Raw genomic sequence first — 23,385 nt, forward strand, 5'->3', positions numbered from 1 at the left:
CAGCTGGAAGCAGTCAATGGAAGTTGATGGTAGTTAGTGGAAGTTGAGGTAGTGGGGTGATGTGGCATGGAGGTAGTTGAGTTAGTTGGTGAATAATTACTAAAATGCCACTTAATAATTACCAAAATGCCACTTAATAATTACCAAAATGTCACTCCAAAATACTATAAATAGACCCCCTCCCCTTCATAAAAAATCACACTCAACTCAACACAACAAAACCCCTTCCTAAGGTCCCTTCCAATGCTCTCTAGTTTCTAGTTTTAAGTTCTTAGTTCTTCAAAGTTCTTCTTTTCGTTCTTCGTTTTTCTTAGCTTCGATCCCTTTTTTAGCTCTCTTTAGCTCCAATTCAAGTTCCAATAGCCTCTTTCCAAGTTTTTCTAATTCAATTTAGCATTCCAAGCCTTTAATTTGCTCAATTCCTAGCTAAAACTCTGTTTTCAAATTAATTTTCCAGATTCGTCCAACTACTTTTAAAGCCCGATTTCGTCCATTTAAATTCATTTTTTGCTTTCAATCCCTTCAACAAAGTTGTTACTGACGTTCTGAATTTCAATCTAGTGTATATATTTGCCCAATTCCGTGCCCAGAAATCGTAGTTACAAGCCGATCTTTACAGCCCTAATTCTTTTAGACATTCTGTTTCCAGAATTTTCCAGATTCGTCCAGTTATTTTCAACTCCCAATTTCGTCTACTTATCATCCGTTTTAGCCTTCGATCCCTTATAGAAGTTTGTTCCTGACATTCTGAAATTAAATTTAGCCTATTTACTCGTCCAATTCCATGTTCTTAAACGCCCAAACGAGCCTCCCAAAGTTGAAGATTAAATCTGTCCCATTTGCCTACCAACGTTTTGCCATTGCCAAGATCATATACCGTACGGGCCCGACCGGCCACATCTCTCCAAGAACCTCAAGCCGACACCAAAATTCAACATCAATCCGAGATAGCTATTGTGGCTCCGAGTTTGTTGTTGAATTCCAATTTATTTTAATTGCATTTCAATTCTTTGTATTGATTTGTCTCTTCCCAATTCAATTGATTATCTATATGTTTAGTATAGACATATTTCAATTGTAATTCATTTTCAATTTCATGCTTGTTGAACATATTCATATCAATAAAACACCAATTTTTCCAAAATCTCGTATCAATTTCGCGTTTTCATTTCCTTTATTTTCTCGTCTTCAATTTATACTCTTAGCTTTAAAAATAATTTATCTCGCAAAGTTTCTATAACGGCGCGAGAGACCCAAGAGGGACTTTTTCAATCCTTGCGTCCCTCGCCAATCGTTTCGTTTAGAATTCAAGTTTTGGCGCGCACATTCCATAAACTTAACCATTTCAATTGAGAAGTAATCTTCTCTGGCACGCCTGCACCCTAACCACACGTGACAAGGTTGAAATTAGCATATTCGCAAAATATCGCTAACAATTTTTGGCACGCCCAGTGGGACCTATTTTTAAGCTTTGCCAAAAATTTTAGAACCCGTTTTTGTGCCTATTTCTTCCGTAACTTTTTTTCATATCACATTTATTTTTTTCGGCCCACTTCCACTTTACCAAAATTTATTAGCTAACGCTAACAATTTTTGGCACGCCCAGTGGGACCTATGTTTTTATTTAGGCTTAGCCAAAAAATTTAAAACATTTTTTACACCACGTACATTTTTTTTTTTTTACACTCAACTTTTCAATTTAGCTTATTATTCCATGCTCTTACTTTATACAATTTTACTTATTCGCTTCATTTACTTGATTTTCATAATAAATTTTGTTTAATCATTTTTTCTATTTATTCACGGAGAATGCCTCTGAATATCAATAGGTGCAAAGCAATCAAACCATGACGAGGACAACATACGAAGATGCAAGGGATGCTACAATACCGGTGTATTTTGGTGGTTTCAATCGAGATCGACATTTTACAATAAGTACAACCGGATTGTGGGTCCATTGGTACACCGTCTTTAGATGCTACGACGATGGCTATGTTCAGTTTATTCATAGCGACGAACATAATATCGACTGCAAATGTTGTGCTTACGTTCAAACCGCGTCATTCTATGATGATCAATATGGTTGCTACGTGGAGCAAGTCCAGGAATCCCATAAAAATCCACATGGTCCTGATTATATTGAGGTATGGGAGCACCTTCGAATGAGTAATCCTCATTGCCGAGGTAGTTATATTTGCAATTATAGGGATGAAAACCTCCATTTCCATCGTCCTTGTCGGCAATCTTGCTTCAAAAGAAGTACGATCATGGCACCAGTCGAGCATAAGACCTATGAAAAGTTTGAGTGCTCCGATATGAGCTACGACCAAAATTATTTCGAGGATTCTAGTCGTGTGGCAGAGATGGAAGCAGTCCAAATGGTTGAGGATGATGGAGAAGTCGAATCATTACTTATGAAGGAGAACCAACCAAAGGACGATGAATATCAACAAAGAATGGACCAACTCGAGAAACAAGCGGACATTACAGCGGCTAACATAGTGGCTTCTTTAAGAGCCTGCATTGAAAGCTATTGGGAGGCAATCCAAAAGGAAGAATTTCATCACAATACGAAGTTAGAAGCATCTCCCACACTCCCAACTCCTCCAAAAACAAAGATGCCTAATGATGAAACGATAATGGAAAGTCAAGAGCATGGAGATGATCCCTATGACTATGATTCTAGGTCCATGCAAGAGGATGACGTCGCTTCCAATGATCTTGATTCGAGGGGCATCCACGAAACTCCTATAGAAATTCAAGAAGAAGAAGGAGATGTTCTTAGGAGCTATGACTCAGAATCCAACGAAGTGGATGATGTAGCGTCTAGTGATCTTGATGCGGGGGGCAGCATAGAGGAAGCAACTCAACAAGAACCCACTCTAGAAGTACTGCCCATATATGCAAATCCCCAAAGGTCAATGGGATTTTTATGGAGCCTCGACATGAACGAGAAGGAAGTTGTGCAAACCCAAGACGAGGATGAAGATGTATCTCATGACCTCAATTCAGGTTTCAGCCAGGACGATGATGACCTATCAGATACTCCGAACTCGGGGGGCATCCATGAAACTCCTGTAGAGATTCAAGAAGGAGAACGAGATGTTTCTAGGAGCTATGACTCATAATCCAACGAAGAAGACGATGTTGTGTCTAGTGATCTTGACTTGGGGGGCAGTAAAGAGGAAGCAATTCAACAAGAACTGATGTGATATCAAAAGCACAAGAGCATGGAACAAAGGAGCTTGGAGTTAAGGAGCCTAGTAGAAGCATGAGGGATCCATTGGAGCTGTCAATTGGACCTATGACGAAGAATCGTGCAAAGAAAGACCAACAAATGCTTAATGGACTCATCTTGAGCTTCTTTAAACAATGAATGAATTCTAGCGAAGTCATTAAAGATGGTGTGTTTTTGTGTTGTATCCAAGCCCAAGCCCATAATAGTGATATGTAAAAAGGTTGATCATATTTTAAGAGAAGCTTTGGACTTGCATGTGTTTGGCATGTGCAAAACCCATTGGGACTCATTAAAATTAATGCTATAACCTTATAGGTTTGATTGGGCTTATTTCTAGCTAATTAAAAGGCCCAAATAATGTTAATTAATGGGCTGATATTGGGCTCTAAAGGACAAAAACGAATTTAATGTTTTTCCTTGTCTAATTAGGATTTCTTTTACCTTGATGCACTAGGATTCAACTTTCTTTTTAGTTTAGGTTTAGGTTTATTTTGTAGCCTATATAAAGGCTTGTATTCTTCATTATTTTCATCAATCAGAAATCAATATTTTTATGAACAAAAGTTCTTCTTTTCCTTTGGGAATTATTTTCAATCCGGGATTGAATTCTTTATTGTGAGCTTGAGAGACCGGGTCATCATTCTTGCAATATTATCTTGATCGTGAACAAGTATTTTGGTAAGGTACTTGTGAATCGCCAAACACTCAGGTTCCAATTTAATTATTCGAAGGTGTAAGGTCAGATCTCCTTTCATTGTCTTTAATTCTTTAGGATTGGTTTGTTATCACCAATTTATGTTTGTTATTTGATTCTATTAATTCCTTAAGATAGATCGGGAAAACTTGTTGATTTGGTTATTATCTCTTTTTCATAACCAATATCACATCAATTGGTATCAGAGCTTTGGCTCTTAAGGAATTTGTTGTTTTTGTTTTGTTTGTCGAAATTAAAAAAAAAAAAAAAAATTACCCCAATCTAGAGTCTTTAATTATTGATCGAGTTCCTCATATCTTTGCATCTAGTTATTTAGGTTCTTAGTTGTAGCGAACTGATTATTTTTGGATTCTATTCTTACTAGCCAAACCCATTTATGTGTGTGAATTTCTTCAATTTTTTTTTGCATGCTAAATCATTAGTGCAAGTTTAATTTGTTAATCAATTCCAATCTAGTTTAAAAAAAAAAGGGAAAAAAAAAAGAAAAAAAAAAAGGAAAAAAAAAGAGGAAAAAAAAGGAAAAAAAAAAAAGGAAAAAAAAAAAAAAATTCGGCTCATTGTTTGTACTAAAGTTACAAGTTTTCTAGAATTTGCATGCTAAACACACATTCTTAAAATTTCTTTCAAACATTTGTCTCTTCTTCGAAAATCGTCTTTTATTCTATTCTTAGTGTGCTAAACTTTGGTTATCATTACAATATTAGTCTTCTTTGCTTCTAGTTTCTGCTCTACTTTATTTTGTCATTCTTTTGCTTCATTGGCATTTATATTACCCGAGATAATCCTTGTGATCTATCAAGATAATATAAAAGAGTGATTGAACCGGTTGTGAGGTACTTCTTTTACTTTCTTTTTCTTCTTTTCTTGCTTTAGACTAGATTTCACTTTTCTTTCATTCTTTATATATTTTGTCATGTCTAACGAACCTAAAAAGGACAACGTTAACGATGTTGATTCTAAAGAATGGCAACAAGCTATTGTAGGTGAGATGAAGAGGTTAGGGGCTATTGTGGCTGATTTGGTTTCAAACCAAAAGAAATCAAGCCAAAAGAAAGGAGGACGCGGGAGATTGAATTTTGATGATGAACTATCCGAGTCTGAAGAGGAGGAGCAGTTTGGATACCGAAAAAGGGGTAACGATCGAAAAGATAGTAATCTTAATGCTATCAAACTTAAAATGCCTACTTTTCGAGGAGCTAGTGACCCAGAGGCGTATCTTGATTGGGTACGAAAGGTTGAAACAATCTTTGACATACATGAGTATTCCGAGGAGAAGAAGGTGAAACTTGTAGTATCCGAACTAACTGAATATGCGGCTGTTTGGTGGGACCAATTAAAGCGCACAAGAAAAAGAGATGGTGATGAACCCATAAGAACATGGGGTGAATTGAAGAAGGTCATGAAAAAGAGATTTGTGCCGGCTCACTATTATAAGGAGTTGTTGAAAGAACTCCAATCCATGTCTCAAGGTAACCAATCTGTTGAAGATTATCACAAACAATTGGAGATGGCACTAATCCGAGCTGATATACAAGAAGATGAGGAAGCTACCATGGTTAGATTTCTCATGGGAATGAAGAGGGAGATTCGCAACCCTCTTGAGCTACAAACTTATTTCCACATGGACGAGATGCTCCATAAAGCGATAAAAATTGAGAGACAACTTCAAGAGGTTGAGAAAGGGAGATCAAAGTTCAAAGGCACTACTTCCACTCCATGGAAGTCAGATCCAAGAGGTAATTTCAAAACTAAATCTGAATTTAGCTCTAAAAGTGACCAAACGCCTCAGGTTGATTCAAAAGCATTTGGGAAGTTGCAAATTGGTGGAACTACTCCAAAATACAAAACTACTGAAAAACCCACAAGAACTCGTGAAATTGTGTGTTTTAAGTGCCAAGGGAGAGGGCACTATGCAAGAGAGTGTTCGAATCAAAAGGCGATGGTTATGAAGCATGGTGAGTTAATATCCGAAAGTGAGTCCGAACATGAATCAGATGATATGCCCACCTTAGAAGATTGTAGTGATATAGAAGAGGTGGATAGTAAAGGAGGACATGGAGTTAACTTAGTCACTCGTAGAACATTGAAGATGGGAGTGAGTGGTGACATTGAGCAACGAGAGCACATCTTTCATGCTCATTGCAACATACTTGGAAAAACATGCTTACTAATTATTGATGGAGGAAGTTGTTGCAATGTGGTAAGCAATGTGTTAGCAAGCCGATTAGGGATATCAACAATTCCACATCCCAATCCTTATCGGTTACAATGGTTGAATGATAGTAACGAACTCAAAGTTACTAAACAGGTGCTTCTGAACTTTTCTATTGGTTCTTTTTCTGATGAGGTATTATGTGATGTAGTACCTATGCAAGCATGTCATGTGTTATTGGGGAGGCCTTGGCAATTCGATCGATCAGCACTACATCATGGTCGAACAAATAAATTTACTATTGCTAAGGATGGGAAGAAGTATATTTTGCCACCTTTATCACCTGCTGAAGTGTTTGAAGATCAGCTCTACATGCAAAGAATGTTACAAGAACAATCTGTGAGAAAGGAAAAGGTTAAGGCGAGAGAAAATAAGAGTGATAAAATCAGTGAGGGTGTGAAGAGAGAAGAGGTGAGTGAAAAGGCATTAGTGAGGTCGAGAAATGAGGGTGAGAGGAGAGAAAAAGAGAGGAGCATTAACAAAAGCCAAAATCTATCTTTATATGCTAAATTGAGGGATGTAAAGCAAGCTGATTTTGAAAACAAAAATTTATTATTATTTTATTGTAAGAGTTTTTGTTTATCTTCTGTAAGTCAGTCTAACCTTCCTTCTAGTATTTCCCCTCTTTTGCAGGAATTCAAGGATTTATTCCCCGAAGAGATGCCTAATAAGTTACCCCCGATTCGAGGAATTGAGCATCAAATTGACTTTGTTCCCGGAGCACAAATTCCAAATCGACCAGCCTATAGAAGTAACCCTGAGGAGACAAAAGAACTACAAAGGCAAGTCGAGGAACTAATGGCAAAAGGGTTGATTCGTGAATCTATGAGTCCGTGTGCTGTACCAGTCATCCTAGTACCAAAGAAAGATGGAACTTGGCGGATGTGCATCGATTGTAGAGCCGTCAATAAAATCACGGTAAAGTATCGTCATCCTATCCCTAGGTTAGATGATATGTTGGATGAATTAAATGGGGCTGTTATTTTCACTAAAATAGATCTTAAGAGTGGGTACCATCAGATTCGCATGTCATTAGGAGATGAATGGAAAACGGCTTTTAAGACTAAGCATGGTTTATATGAGTGGTTAGTTATGCCTTTCGGTTTAACAAATGCACCTAGTACTTTCATGAGATTAATGAATCATGTTTTGAGAGAGTTTATAGGTAAATTTGTTGTTGTTTATTTTGATGACATTCTTATCTATTCTAAATCTGAGGCAGAACACATAGAACATGTTAAGGTTGTATTAGATGTTTTGAGAGAACAGAAATTATACGCTAACCTTTCTAAGTGCTCATTTTGGATGGAGAAAGTTGTGTTTTTGGGTTTTATTGTTTCAGCACAAGGAGTTTCTGTTGATATTGAAAAGGTGAAAGCCATTCAAGAGTGGCCAACGCCAAATTCAGTTACCGAGGTGAGGAGCTTTCATGGCTTGGCGAGTTTCTATAGGAGGTTTGTGAAGAACTTCAGTACCATTGCCGCACCACTAACCGAGGTAATAAAAAAGAATGTTGGCTTTAAGTGGGGCAAAGCACAAGAGGATGCTTTTGAGATGCTTAAGGCAAGACTAACTTCTGCCCCCGTTTTAGCACTTCCAAACTTTGATAAATCGTTTGAAATTGAGTGTGATGCGTCGGGAGTAGGGATTGGTGCTGTTTTAATGCAAGAGGGTCGACCTATAGCCTTCTTTAGTGAAAAACTTAGTGGTGCAACCTTAAACTATCCCACTTATGATAAAGAACTCTATGCATTAGTTAGGGCTTTGCAAATGTGGCAACATTATTTATGGCCTAAAGAGTTTGTGATCCACACCGATCATGAATCCTTGAAACATCTTAAGGGTCAACAAAAATTGAACCGAAGACATGCCAAGTGGGTGGAATTTATAGAGACGTTTCCTTATGTGATTAAGTATAAGCAAGGGAAGGAAAACGTAGTTGCTGATGCATTAAGTAGGAGAGTTAGCTTATTGAATGTGATGCATGCTAAGTGTTTAGGATTTGAGTATATCAAAGAATTATATGTTGATGATCTAGACTTTGCATCTATTTATAAAGCTTGTGAACTTACTGCTTTTGGAAAATTTTATAGACATGAGGGCTACTTATTTAGAGATAATCGATTATGCATGCCTAAATGTTCACATAGAGAATTTCTTGTGAGGGAAGCCCACGGTGGAGGCTTGATGGGGCATTTTGGGGTTGCTAAGACTTTGGACATGATTTCTGAACATTTCTTTTGGCCTCATATGAAACGTGATGTGGAAAGAATATGTGCTAGTTGTATTAATTGTAAGAAAGCTAAGTCTAGAGTTATGCCTCATGGTTTATACACTCCATTACCTGTGCCGAATGAACCTTGGACTGCTATATCCATGGATTTTGTGATGGCTTTACCTAGGTCTAAGAGAGGTAATGATTCCATATTTGTGGTTGTAGATCGCTTGTCTAAGATGGCACATTTCATACCATGCCATAAAACTGATGATGCTATTAATATTGCTAACTTGTTCTTTAGAGAGGTTGTTCGTCTGCATGGGATGCCAAAGAGTATAGTTAGTGATAGAGATCCTAAGTTTTTAAGCTATTTTTGGAAGACTTTGTGGAATAAATTGGGGACTAAACTGTTGTTTTCTACTTCTTGTCACCCTCAAACTGATGGTCAAACCGAAGTAGTAAATAGAACTTTAGGACAACTTCTTAGGGCAGTTATTCAAAAGAATCTTAAGTCATGGGAAGAATGCCTACCATTTATTGAGTTCGCTTATAATAGGGCTATACATTCATCTACTAACTTCTCACCATTTGAAATTGTTTATGGTTTTAATCCTTTGACACCATTAGACTTGATCCCTTTGCCTGTTGATGAAAGGAAAAGTTTAGATGGAAAGAAAAAGGCAGAAATGGTGCTTAAGTTACATGAACAAGTGAAACAACAACTGGAGAAGAAGAATGAGCATTATGCAAAGCAAGCTAACAAGGGTCGACAATGTGTTCTATTTGAACCCGGTGATTGGGTGTGGTTGCATATGCGCAAGGAAAGGTTCCCCGCTCAGAGAAAATCAAAGCTACATCCTAGAGGCGATGGTCCATTTCAAGTAGTCGCACGAATTGGGGATAATGCCTACAAGCTCGACTTGCCAGGTGAGTATAGTGTGCATGCAACTTTTAATGTGGCTGATTTATCTTTGTTTGATGTAGGAGATGAAGATTTGAGGACAAATCCTTTTCAAGAGAGAGGGAATGATGTGATATCAAAAGCACAAGAGCATGGAACAAAGGAGCTTGGAGTTAAGGAGCCTAGTAGAAGCATGAGGGATCCATTGGAGCTGTCAATTGGACCTATGACGAAGAATCGTGCAAAGAAAGACCAACAAATGCTTAATGGACTCATCTTGAGCTTCTTTAAACAATGAATGAATTCTAGCGAAGTCATTAAAGATGGTGTGTTTTTGTGTTGTATCCAAGCCCAAGCCCATAATAGTGATATGTAAAAAGGTTGATCATATTTTAAGAGAAGCTTTGGACTTGCATGTGTTTGGCATGTGCAAAACCCATTGGGACTCATTAAAATTAATGCTATAACCTTATAGGTTTGATTGGGCTTATTTCTAGCTAATTAAAAGGCCCAAATAATGTTAATTAATGGGCTGATATTGGGCTCTAAAGGACAAAAACGAATTTAATGTTTTTCCTTGTCTAATTAGGATTTCTTTTACCTTGATGCACTAGGATTCAACTTTCTTTTTAGTTTAGGTTTAGGTTTATTTTGTAGCCTATATAAAGGCTTGTATTCTTCATTATTTTCATCAATCAGAAATCAATATTTTTATGAACAAAAGTTCTTCTTTTCCTTTGGGAATTATTTTCAATCCGGGATTGAATTCTTTATTGTGAGCTTGAGAGACCGGGTCATCATTCTTGCAATATTATCTTGATCGTGAACAAGTATTTTGGTAAGGTACTTGTGAATCGCCAAACACTCAGGTTCCAATTTAATTATTCGAAGGTGTAAGGTCAGATCTCCTTTCATTGTCTTTAATTCTTTGGGATTGGTTTGTTATCACCAATTTATGTTTGTTATTTGATTCTATTAATTCCTTAAGATAGATCGGGAAAACTTGTTGATTTGGTTATTATCTCTTTTTCATAACCAATATCACATCAAGAACCCACTCTAGAAGTATTGCCCATAGATGCAGATCCACCAAAGTCAATAGAATTTCCATGGAGTCCTGACATGAACAAAGAAATAGTTGTACAAGCCCAGGAAGAAGAGGAAAATATATCTCATAACCTCAATTCGGATTTCAGTCGGGAGGGTGACGACCCGTCAAGCACTTCTAACTCGGGGGGCATCCATGAAGCACCTGTAGAAATTCAAGAAGATGAGGAAGATGTTTCTTGGAGCTATGATTCAGAATCCAGTCAAGACAATGAGGTATCCAACCCGAGGGACATCCAACTAGAAGAGGTTCAACAAGAATTTATTCTAAAAGAATCTCTCATTCTTGTGAAGTCTTTAAAATCAGAAGACTTTATGAAAAGTTGTAATATCGAAGAAGAAGTGGCTTCAGAAACACATGAAGAAGTTTTCTATGATTGTAATTCGCAACTCAGTCATGATGAAGAAAACTTCTATGATCATGGTTTGGGGGGAAGTCAAGATCGAGAGGTTAATCGAGAATCCACCCCAGAAATACCTCTAATGATTCTTCCAACAACTCATGTTTTTTCAGAGCCTATGATCACCATGAAGTTTGTTAACTCAAATTGGGGACCAAGTTTGCAGACCATGATTCTTCTTTTCGCCAGTCTACTTCAACTTTCCTACCATCCGAACAAGTCACGAGGTTTCTACTTCTTAACCTTGTTTGTTTATGTAGACTCTAGTTTACCAATACTTTTTATTATGCGGAAAGAGAGTCATGAAAATAAGAATCTAGACATGGAAACTCATATCCCTCTTGTAGAGATGTTACTGAGCATTTTATTGTATGAGGCGATAACATAATGTTGTACTTACAACATAGCCCATAAGACCATTTATGGTCAAAATAAGTTGGCATTTTTGCCAGCACACAAAAAAAAAGAGAAAAAATATTTCAGTTTTCAAAATAAATTATTTATGTTCATGCTTCCATTTGGTTCATATTTTCTACTTTTGTTTTTGCATCTTCTTCTTCATTTGCTTCAAACTCTAACTCACAAACCAGAACACTCAATCATTACCATTTCTAAATCGTACTTGTTATCTATTAGTTGATTCTGGTTAATTAAAATACCCAGAACCAAGCTTTTGGAAATTATTGATCTCAAAATCATAATTTCCATCAAACAACTGTTCGGGTTAGCTTTTTTCCCAAAATTGATTTCATCCGTCATAAACCACATTTTCCTTCAAAACCAATCTCAATTTCTTCGTTGATATCCAAATCATAACTCCAAACTTTCGTTTTGTTCAAAACGATTTCCTATAACCTCAATTTTCTCACTCGAAATCACCCCATTGCCATTTGATTTTTCTTACATCGGATAACTCGTGTATTCAAATTTTAAAATGATTCCGACACGTCTAATTCCTCCAATTCGACAAATTCCAATCTGATTATTCTAGAAGTCCATTTAGCTTAGACAAACGTTATCCACTCCTCAATTCGAGCCAGTTGTGTCCAGATTAATCATTATTATAGCTTCAAGATATTTTTCATTATTACGAGCCATTCTCTCGTTGCAAACCATTTCCATACCTTTTTCAAAAGCAATCCGTGATTCTAAAGTACCAATTATCTCAGAACCAAGCTTTTGGTATTTATTTGATCTGAATCAAATTTAATCCCATCAAACAACTGTTCTGAACAACTGTTTTGATCTCAAACCATTCATCGGTCACGAGGTCAAGTTTGTTATTATTTATTTTTGTACAATTATCTCTAATAATTTCGGCGTACATATTTCTTTGTAATTTTCCTGCTTTATTTCTCACATTTTCAAAAAAAAAAAAAAAAAAAAAAAGAAAAGAAAGAAAAAATCCTAAATACATTCTTTTGTGTACAAATTTTCAATCCTAGTCAATTTATACACAAAAGAGGGGGGCAATTGTTGGCCCAAAATAAATAAATTTTATTTTCATGTATATAGAAAGCTTATATTTGATTTTAGGGTATAGTTTCCATTTTTCTAGAAAAAAATAAAATAAATATATATATGTAAACTCACCTCCAGCCAATGAGGGCGTCAATCAAACACGCGGGGCGTGTATTCCTATACGCGGGCCGTATACCACACATCCGGAGAAGTTCCACTTCAGAGGCTCAAGTATGCGGGGCGTAAAGCTAGACACGCCACGCGTAAAGCGCATCAACAAGGCGTTCCAAGTTCAGGAGCACAAACACGCGGGGCGTTCTTCTCTTACGCAGCGCGTACTTTCCTACGCGGGACGTAGCATCAGAGGCGCCACGCGCAGATACCATCAACGAAACGCACAAGCTTCAGGACCTCCAATACGCAGGGCGTAACCAAGGATACGCGGGGCGTATCGTCTCTTCCGGCAACAGCTGGAAGCAGTCAATGGAAGTTGATGGTAGTTAGTGGAAGTTGAGGTAGTGGGGTGATGTGGCATGGAGGTAGTTGAGTTAGTTGGTGAATAATTACCAAAATGCCACTTAATAATTACCAAAATTCCACTTAATAATTACCAAAATACCACTCCAAAATACTATAAATAGACCCCCTCCCCTTCATAAAAAATCACACTCAACTCAACACAACAAAACCCCTTCCTAAGGTCCCTTCCAATGCTCTCTAGTTTCTAGTTTTAAGTTCTTAGTTCTTCAAAGTTCTTCTTTTCGTTCTTCGTTTTTCTTAGCTTCGATCCCTTTTTTAGCTCTCTTTAGCTCCAATTCAAGTTCCAATAGCCTCTTTCCAAGTTTTTCTAATTCAATTTAGCATTCCAAGCCTTTAATTTGCTCAATTCCTAGCTAAAACTCTGTTTTCAAATTAATTTTCCAGATTCGTCCAACTACTTTTAAAGCCCGATTTCGTCCATTTAAAGTCATTTTTTGCTTTCAATCCCTTCAACAAAGTTGTTACTGACGTTCTGAATTTCAATCTAGTGTATTTATTTGCCCAATTCCATGCCCAGAAACCGTAGTTACAAGCCGATCTTTACAGCCCAAATTCTTTTAGACATTCTGTTTCCAGAATTTTCCAGATTCGTCCAGTTATTTTCAACTCCCAATTTCGTCTACTTAGCATCCGTTTTAGCCTTCGATCCCTTATAGAAGTTTGTTCCTGACATTCCGAAATTAAATTTAGCCTATTTACTCGTCCAATTCCATGTTCTTAAACGCCCAAACGAGCCTCCCAAAGCTGAAGATTAAATCTGTCTCATTTGCCTACCAACGTTTTGCCATTGCCAAGATCATATACCGTACGGGCCCGATCGACCACATCTCTCTAAGAACCTCAAGCCGACACCAAAATTCAACATCAATCCGAGATAGCTATTGTGGCTCCGAGTTTGTTGTTGAATTCCAATTTATTTTAATTGCATTTCAATTCTTTGTATTGATTTGTCTCTTCCCAATTCAATTGATTATCTATATGTTTAGTATAGACATATTTCAATTGTAATTCATTTTCAATTTCATGCTTGTTGAACATATTCATATCAATAAAACACCAATTTTCCCAAAATCTCGTGTCAATTTCGCGTTTTCATTTCCTTTATTTTCTCGTCTTCAATTTATACGCTTAGCTTTAAAAATAATTTATCTCGCAAAGTTTCTATAACGGCGCGAGAGACCCAAGAGGGACTTTTTCAATCCTTGCGTCCCTCGTCAATCGTTTCGTTTAGAATTCAAGTTTTGGCGCGCACATTCCATAAACTTAACCATTTCAATTGAGAAGTAATCTTCTCTGGCACGCCCGCACCCTAGCCACACGTGACAAGGTTGAAATTAGCATATTCGCAAAATATCGCTAACAGGTACAATATAATACGATCCTTCATCAACTATATCCTATCGATCAATTCCTTATAACTATGGAATGTGTCAAGGTTACATATAACGAAGCGTCCGGTTTTACTTGTACAGGTTGAATTCACTCTGAAAAGATAAGTTAAGTGAAATGTTCATTTTTACTCTTAACTGTATCACCTTGTAAGGATTTCATTCAATTCACCACAAACGGCCATTTGGATATATTTCCCACTTATCGGGAGTGATGAATGCTCAATTTGATATTAACTATTCTGTAATTACTTTGTGTGATACCCAACCCTGCTCTCACACACCCCAAGCTCTCACCTATTGGATCATGCTCGCACAGAATCAAAGTACCAGACTCCATAATCCAGAATCACTAATTAACGAATGTTTGAGTCTGAGGATTAGTTATACCTACTAATACCAATGAGATGAACAGTTGACACATTAGATAAATCAATCCATTCTGTTATCTTAAGACGGGTCCCAATCCTAATGAACTCCTTCACCGAATCCATGTAACTGTCTAGATATCTGAATATCTAAAGCTTGTGAGATCAGCTTTCTGTCTCGACAGAAAACACTGTTACATGCAAGTCTCAACAGTAATATGCCAACCCCCATAACATATTACTTGACTTGGGTCTACTTTAAGTCTATTGGTTCTATTATAAAGTACAGTCTCACTTCATGCTTGTATGAATACTTTATAACTACTTAAATAAACTTAGGGTTACTTTCTTTACGAAAGATTTGTGCCTTTATATATAGTTACATTTTAATGCTATATATCTGATTAAACAAATGATCAAATAAACAATTTATTCATTAATATTAATATCCTAAAACAATTGTCTTTAGGATATTAAACTCCAAAAATATGAAGAGAAGGCGCAAGGAAAGAAGCAAGTAGCAGAGGCAGCCACAATTGTGGGTAGCCTTTTGATAAAAAAAAAAAAAAAGACTTTTGAGGCAGCACGTAAGCATCTTGTGGGTGAGAGCTCTTCAACGCAGAGGCCCTGAAGTGATATGAAACTAGGAAAGATGTGAGTTCTTGGAACTTTACATGGAAATTCTGGTTTTAATTGCAAAGTACACTGTTACTTAACGTTGTCTTAGGACGTCGTTTGGTATGTCCCTTTAGATGCATGCGTTATTATTTGGTCGTGGGTTGTGCCACGTTTTGATTAGCCTTTTTTTTATCATGTTTTTAAGGCTAATTCATTTTATCAGAATCATCACCCAGGATTAATATCCAGGAACATAAAACTAAATAATGTCATCTCTTCAAAGATGGGTTCCCGAATTAAAACATGGTAAGAGTTTGATTAATAAATTTATACAATTGAGTTTTGTTAAAATACCGAATATAATCTAATCCGTTTTTAATTTTATATACATTCACCATATAATTTACAGAAAACGATAAATAAATTCAGAATTATAAATTACATCCCAACTCATATCAAAATCCTATACATTTGTTCTAGTCCTAAACAAATCTATTAAACTTGCAAGACAGATAAATATTAGTGGTTGGACATTAGGAGCCATATTTCGAATTTATTTTACGATATCAGACTCGATCAAATATGACTTAATCATATCCTATTGTTCTAGCACATTAGCATAGCATTTAATCCGCACCCTAAATACGTTCATTCTAGTGGATTCACTTTATCCCTAAAATACCCTTTATCCCGTAACTAATTAAAAATTACGTTTTAAGCATGTAAATGACAATTTATATCTACTAGAATTTAAGTTTATCGAAAACATGGACTGTAGACCCAAACCGAATTAAAACGGATGAAGCAAAAAATTTGAGTTGTTGGGACTGTAGTCGATCGGCCACCTCCTCCAGAACCTATAACTTCTTTTCAAAAATTCTAGAAATGGCAGCAACAAATATGAAATTAAACATAATTACACATAAAAAAGGAGGCTTTTAAACCTTTAAGAGTGTTACCTTCTGAGCTTTGAGCCAGCTTTAGGAAGAGGTAGACTCACGAACGCAGACGAACGGAATCCACGATCGAACCCCGTGTATAGTGACTGGAGTTGGTGCAATTAGTTTGAAATAGACTGAAACAGTTGTAATATATTGATTAGAACCCTCCTTTTTCCTACTATAGATGATCAATACTCTTGATTTGGTGTTTTTCTAAGTAAAACCCATTGACTTGTGTGTTTTTACCCCTTTCTCTCTCTAAACTCTCTCTGTATTTTTTAAGCTTTTTTAACAAATGATTTTCTGATCTTGGGCCTCTGAACCCCACTTTGAGTTATCTAACGTGTATCTCACCCTCTCTCCGTAACTATCAAGAGAGTGGGGTGGACACAGGGAGTTATGGGGGAAAATCCCATAACTGTCGACGTGGCCGATCGACCACCACATGTAAGGTGAGCTAAAACTTTTTTTTTTTCAGAATTAATGATGTAAGTCGTTGTTTTCTATCACTTGCTGATGATGATGCTGAGTCAACAAGTCAGCGTAATTGTAAGTCAACCCGTCAGCAAGAGTAAAATCAAGAAGTCGGAATGCTGAGTTATCAAGTCAGCATGGCTGTGGTCAGCATGGTACTGAGGTGATAATATAGGTCAATATGGTCTTGCTGTGTTACCACTGGTCAGTAGGTCTTACTGAGTTTGTACATTTTTTGAGTAAGGATATTTTGGGTATTTTCACAACTTTGTAAAGGCTATAAAAGGTCTGGGTTGGGAAGTAGTTTCATACGAGAGATTCTTAGACTAAGTCATAAGTGTACACTGTGATAATCTGAATTGGGGATTGGGAAAACACGAGAGTTTCTGGAAAAGGAGAAACTGTTTCAATCTTGTTGTAATCTCCATTGATTAGTGAAGTTGCTGGATGTAGGCAGTTAAGCCGAACCAGGGTAAATTCTGTGTGTATTCTTTTGATTGTTGTTTCAAGATCCAATCTGTGACCTTTGTGTACTTTGTTTCTCTGTGTGGTTGATTGATCGTTCGAAGCGTAGTTCAACAATTGGTATCAGAGCTAATCAAGAACAGAGCAATGGGTTTTACAAAGATCGAGATCGAGCGTTTCAATGGTAAGGGAGATTTTGCTCTATGGAGACAGAGGATGAAGGCAATCTTGGTTCAAATGAAGGTCGCGAAGGCTCTGAAGGGCGAGAAGGAATTTCCGGCGACAATGACGAAGGAGGAGAAAGAAGATCTTCTTGAATTGGCTTACAGTACGATCGTCCTGTATCTTGGCGATAAAGTGCTAAGAGAAGTTTCGAAGGAAACCTCAGCTGCTGGGGTTTGGCTCAAGCTTGAACAGTTGTACATGACGAAGACACTCACCAATCGGGTTTATCTTAAGGGAAAGCTTTTCGGCTTCAAGATGAACGAGGACAAGCCAGTTGAAGACTATCTTGATGATTTCTCAAAGATCATAATTGACCTAGAGAACATAGAGGTAAAGATTGAAGATGAAGATCAGGCCATAATGATCTTGAATTCTTTACCCCAGTCTTTCAGTCATTTTGTTGAAACCATGAAGTACGCTAGAGAAACACTAAATCTGGAAGAAGTTCTGATGGCGCTAAAGTCAAAACAGATTGAGGCCAACACCAACACTGAAGCTGCAGAAGGATTGTTTGTTCGTGGAAGGTCTGAGAAAAAGGACTCTCACAAGCCAAAGAATAAGAACGGGAAAAAGTCCAAAACTACATCCTCAAGCAATAAAGAAGGCAAGGTCTACAAGTGTTTTCACTACCATAAGGAAGGACATTTCAGGAAAAACTGTCCTGAGAGGAACAAGAGTCTAGGTCAGCCTAAAGATCAAGGCGAAGCCGCTGTGGTAGAAGAAGGTTATGAGAGCGCTGAGGTCCTTGCTGTCACTGATAAAGATCCAAACACTGACTGGATCTTGGACAGCGGATGTACGTTCCATATGACTCCCAACAGGACGTGGTTCGAAGACTTTCAAGAGGAAGGTGGGAGGGTTCTTCTAGGCAACAACAAGTTGTGCAAGGTACTGGATCAAGGCTCCATTAGGCTGAAGATGTTCGATGGTCAAGAAAGGATTATGACCGGTGTGAGGTATGTGCCAGAACTGAAAAGAAATTTAATTTCTTTGGGTACGCTTGATAAACAAGGATACAATTATAAAGCCGAAGGGGGTATCATAAGGATATCTAGAGGACCTTTAGTTGTTATGAAAGGTACCATGAGTAATGGCCTATACACACTCCTAGGTAGTACTGTGTTAGTCTCTACCGCAAATCTCACCGAGTCTAAAACTGATAGAACCAATCTTTGGCACTTTAGACTAGGTCACGTGAGTGAAGTTGGTTTACATGAACTTAGGAAGCAGGGTTGTCTTGGTAAAGATCACATAGGAAAGATAGATTTCTGTGAGAACTGTGTCTTAGGGAAGTCTAGTAAAGTCAAGTTTCCTAAGTCAGCAATACATAGAACCCAGGACATTCTTGAGTACATTCACTCTGACCTATGGGGGCCAACAAGAACTAAGTCTCATGGTGGGAGGACCTATTTTATGACTCTTATTGATGATTACTCTAGAAGAGTATGGGTTTATATTCTAGCTCATAAGAATGAGGCTTTGCAAACGTTCAAGGATTGGAAAGTGTTAGTGGAAAACCAAACAGGAAAGAAAATCAAAAGGTTGAGAACCGACAATGGTTTGGAGTTTCTTGACAAAGATTTCATCACTTTGTGCAAGAAGTCAGGTATAACTAAACATCATACCGTTCCTGGAACTCCACAGCAGAATGGCCTAGCAGAGAGGTATAATAGGACTATCCTTGAAAGAGTTAGGTGCATGTTAATCCAATCCAGTCTCCCTAAGTCTTTCTGGGCTGAAGCAGTGCAAACTGCGTGTTACCTAATCAATAGGTGCCCATCATCTGCTATAGGTTTTAAAACACCTATGCAAATGTGGTCTGATCACCCAGAGGATTATGAAAAACTTAGAGTGTTTGGTTGTTCAGCTTTTGCACACGTTAGACAGGGAAAATTAGAACCTCGGGCTCTAAGATGTGTTTTTATAGGCTACCCTATAGGAGTCAAGGGCTATAAGTTGTGGTGCCTAGAATCTGGTTATAAGAAATCCATAGTCAGCAGAAATGTTGTGTTCAATGAGATGGATTTTCCTTATCGGAAAAACCAAGAAAAAACTCAGTTAGAACCGAGTAGTCCTAAGTCCATTCAAAACCTTGAGAGTGTTAAGAATGAGGTGGAGCTTGAAGGAAATAGTGAAAACACCCGTAAAACCGAGCAAGAAGTCAGTGATGGTAATGATACTGAGTCCAGTCAAAGCTATAGACTTGTTAGAGACCGTGAAAGAAGAGTCCCTAGGGCCCCGGTTAGATATGGTTTTGAGGACCTTGTAGCTTATGCATTTAGTGTTGCTAAGGAAGTACAAGAGTCTGAACCTGTAACCTATAGGGAAGCTGTGAATTCGGTTGACAAGGAACAGTGGCTTAACGCTATGAAGGATGAGATAAAATCCCTTGATAAAAATGAAACTTGGATTTTGGTAGATAAACCTTTTGATAAGAAGTTGGTCGGTTCAAGGTGGGTGTTTAAAAGAAAGGAAGGGATACCTGGTGTAGAGGAACCTAGGTTTAAAGCTAGGTTGGTGGCCAAAGGGTTTACTCAGCAGGAAGGTATAGACTTTAATGAAATCTATTCACCGGTTGTTAAACATAGGTCTATCAGGATTATTCTCTCTCTTGTAGCTCGTTTTGATCTAGAATTAGAACAGTTAGATGTCAAAACAGCTTTTCTTCATGGAAACCTGGATGAGGTCATATATATGCAACAACCAGAGGGTTTTGAAATAGGAGATAAAGACCAGCGGGTATGTTTGCTTAAGAAGTCTCTATATGGTCTGAAACAGTCCCCTAGACAGTGGTACATGAAGTTCGATGAGTTTATGATAAGTCAGGACTTTCATAGGTCTAGTTATGACTGGTGTGTGTATAGTAGAGACCTTAGTGATGGCTCTAAGATTTATCTCTTGTTATATGTTGATGACATGCTTATAGCTTGTCAAAACAAAGCAGCCATAAATCAGTTAAAGGCACAACTAAACACACGGTTTGAGATGAAGGATCTCGGGTCAGCACGGAAAATTTTAGGGATGCAAATTTCTCGAGACAGAGGAAGAAAGAAGCTATTCCTAAGTCAGTCAGTTTATCTGAGCAAGGTATTAGAACGTTTTGGTATGACGAATTCAAAGGTCGTTCTCACTCCACTTGCAAGTCACTTCAAGCTGAGCAGTAAGCAAAGTCCTCAAACTAATGAGGAAAAGGAAGACATGGAGAGGGTGCCATATTCGAGTGTTGTAGGCTGTCTAATGTATGCGATGGTCTGTACACATCCAGATTTGGCTCATGCTGTGAGTCTCATCAGCAGGTTCATGGCAAATCCAGGAAGAGCTCATTGGTCAGCGGTGAAGTGGGTGCTGAGGTATGTCAAAGGCTCACTGAGTAAAGGTTTGAGTTATGGTGGAGCTGAAGCCCTAGTGGATGATGTAGCAGGTTTTGTTGATTCTGATTATGCTGGTAGCATTGACACCAGAAAATCCCAAACCGGGTACGTATTCACTGTGTTTGGAACTGCAATAAGTTGGAGGGCAAGTCTACAGTCAGTTGTGACTTTGTCAACAACCGAAGCTGAGTTTATTGCTGTTACAGAAGCAGTAAAAGAAGCTATGTGGCTGAGAGGAGTCTTAACGGAACTTGGAGTGACACAGATTGATGGTTTGAAGATTTACTATGATAGCCAATGAGCTATACATCTGTCAAAACATCAAGTTTTTCACGAGCAATCCAAACACATAGATGTGAGAATGCATTTCGTCAGGGATGTGATTAGCACTGGTACTGTTCAGGTGGTGAAAGTGGGAACTGAGGATAACCCAGCCGACATGCTGACCAAATCTGTTTCAAGTAATAAATTTGAACATTGCTTGAAACTGGTTAGGATGGTCAGTGGTCCTTGAGTGTATTTTCTTCACTAGTTGATGGAGTGAATAGAAAGACAAGGTGGAGATTGTAAGTCGTTGTTTTCTATCACTTGCTGATGATGATGCTGAGTCAACAAGTCAGCGTAATTGTAAGTCAACCCGTCAGCAAGAGTAAAATCAAGAAGTCGGAATGCTGAGTTATCAAGTCAGCATGGCTGTGGTCAGCATGGTACTGAGGTGATAATACAGGTCAACATGGTCTTGCTGTGTTACCACTGGTCAGTAGGTCTTGCTGAGTTTGTACATTTTTTGAGTAAGGATATTTTGGGTATTTTCACAACTTTGTAAAGGCTATAAAAGGTCTGGGTTGGGAAGTAGTTTCATACGAGAGATTCTTAGACTAAGTCATAAGTGTACACTGTGATAATCTGAATTGGGGATTGGGAAAACACGAGAGTTTCTGGAAAAGGAGAAACTGTTTCAATCTTGTTGTAATTTCCATTGATTAGTGAAGTTGCTGGATGTAGGCAGTTAAGCCGAACCAGGGTAAATTCTGTGTGTATTCTTTTGATTGTTGTTTCAAGATCCAATCTGTGATCTTTGTGTACTTTGTTTCTCTGTGTGGTTGATTGATCGTTCGAAGCGTAGTTCAACAAATGACATGGAATTGGCTCATGCATGACTGATCGACCATCCCTAAATACTCTAAAATTCATAGAAAGAAGTTTGGGTTTCGGTTCACGATCACGTACGACACGATGCGGGGTCTACTTGCAACTTGTTGAGCAAAGGTAACTATAATTTTATTATTAGGGTCATAAAAGTCTGTTCTCATAGGATGCCTCCTGATTAAGCGCTTTTTAAAGCCAATATGTCAGGCTCCAATCTTGGTGCTAAAACACTTAATAAAAAAGAGCACGGTGAAAGGAAACAGAAAGACAATCTAAGGGTCGACTGTCCTCTCGGTATAAACTTGATCCGTATATGATTGGGGTAGTCTACATCCACTACCTTTTCCTGATAACCCGCATTATTCTTCAATAGATATTTCTGAAGAAAATATATTTTTTGTTATTTTTGTGTGTTGTGGAGCATGTTACAACAGCAATAATATTTCAATTTTTAGATTAGTTTCTCATTTATCATTTTCATGGTTTTCACAAATTCTTTTCTGCAAATATTACTGATATAAGTTACAAAGACTTATCATCCATGGCTTTGATAAATAAAGTCTTGAGTGAGTGGACTTTTATGCATAGGTTGATGCAGAGGACGGTGCAAACAAGATGTGCAACTTAAGGTTAAGCATTTGGATAATTTCTACTTTAAGTTTTCTTAGATCTAAATTATTTGAGATTTTGATTGCAAACAAGATCTAAATAATATACATTAAACTTAGAACTAAGCATGTGTACAGTTATATTTAAAACAAATTTGAGATGCATGATAGTGTGAGGAAGAATTTCCCACACGAAAGTATTTAAGGATAATCTTTTGAGTTTAATGTTGATATGAAGTATATTCACTATAAACATTGGTTAAACATATTAGTAGTTAAGAATCCTCAAGTTAGAACTAACTAATGAACTACTTATTATGTGAATATATAACTGATTCTATATGTTAAATGAACCTCATTTGACAGACGATTGCATGACTATTGCCCGTCTTAAACACAACTTGTGTAGCTTTTATAAGTATTATTACCGCATTTGTGGATTATCTTATAGATCTAGTTGTTATATTTTACTTTATTTGTTAGAATTAGATTTCATAACTCTAAACTCCATTTTACCTTATTGAACTCTTTGAATAGTGATTTAGTGTATTTTTGTTCCAATATATCCATGTGGACACGATAACTCCGTATTACTATCACTCTATTACTTGAGCGATTGGTGCACTTGCCAATAGTGTAACTAACGTGCAACAAACTTCAAATTCGGAAACAAAAATCCGTGAACATTTCCTTTACTCTCTTTATGGTCCTTTTTTTTACCGTCGATGACCTCATAATGCAAAAGTTCAATAATTTAAGCTGTTTAGAATTAATTTTTTTTGCCAAAACACTATTTTTAATTTTTCAGATCACCTTTTTAGAGTTTTTTTTCTCTCTAAATAACCATTTCCTCTCTAATCAAATAACACCTGCATTACCTTAAAATTTAATAAAAAAACTTCAAGAATTAACTGAGCTTGGAATATTATTTCAATCAGCTGTTTAAATGAGTGATTACCTTAATCAAGGTTAAAAGCACTCATAA

The 23,385-nt window shown here is 37.3% G+C and overlaps 1 protein-coding gene across 1 annotated transcript; it reads left to right on the forward strand.

The window, feature by feature from the left end:
* Positions 1-4,866: 4,866 nt before the first annotated feature.
* Positions 4,867-11,180, forward strand: LOC136229836 (uncharacterized). Its single transcript, XM_066018720.1, has 7 exons — positions 4,867-4,974; positions 5,347-6,479; positions 6,621-6,951; positions 7,030-8,600; positions 8,961-9,310; positions 9,368-9,469; positions 10,336-11,180. Exons 1-7 carry the CDS (start codon positions 4,867-4,869, stop codon positions 11,178-11,180), a joined length of 4,440 nt encoding a protein of 1,479 aa, XP_065874792.1.
* The last annotated feature ends 12,205 nt before the right edge of the window (positions 11,181-23,385 follow it).

This window comes from Euphorbia lathyris, chromosome 5, assembly GCF_963576675.1.
Source record: "Euphorbia lathyris chromosome 5, ddEupLath1.1, whole genome shotgun sequence".
Lineage (NCBI taxonomy): Eukaryota > Viridiplantae > Streptophyta > Magnoliopsida > Malpighiales > Euphorbiaceae > Euphorbia > Euphorbia lathyris.

Excerpts from the sequence above, each read along its gene's own strand:
- LOC136229836 (XM_066018720.1), top strand. The coding sequence starts at position 4,867 with ATGTCTAACGAACCTAAAAAGGACAACGTTAACGATGTTGATTCTAAA. Across the intron at positions 4,975-5,346 it reads GGGCTATTGTGGCTGATTTG|AAGGTCATGAAAAAGAGATT; the intron begins GTTTCAAACCAA and ends GGTGAATTGAAG. Across the intron at positions 9,311-9,367 it reads CTACAAGCTCGACTTGCCAG|GAGATGAAGATTTGAGGACA; the intron begins GTGAGTATAGTG and ends TGTTTGATGTAG.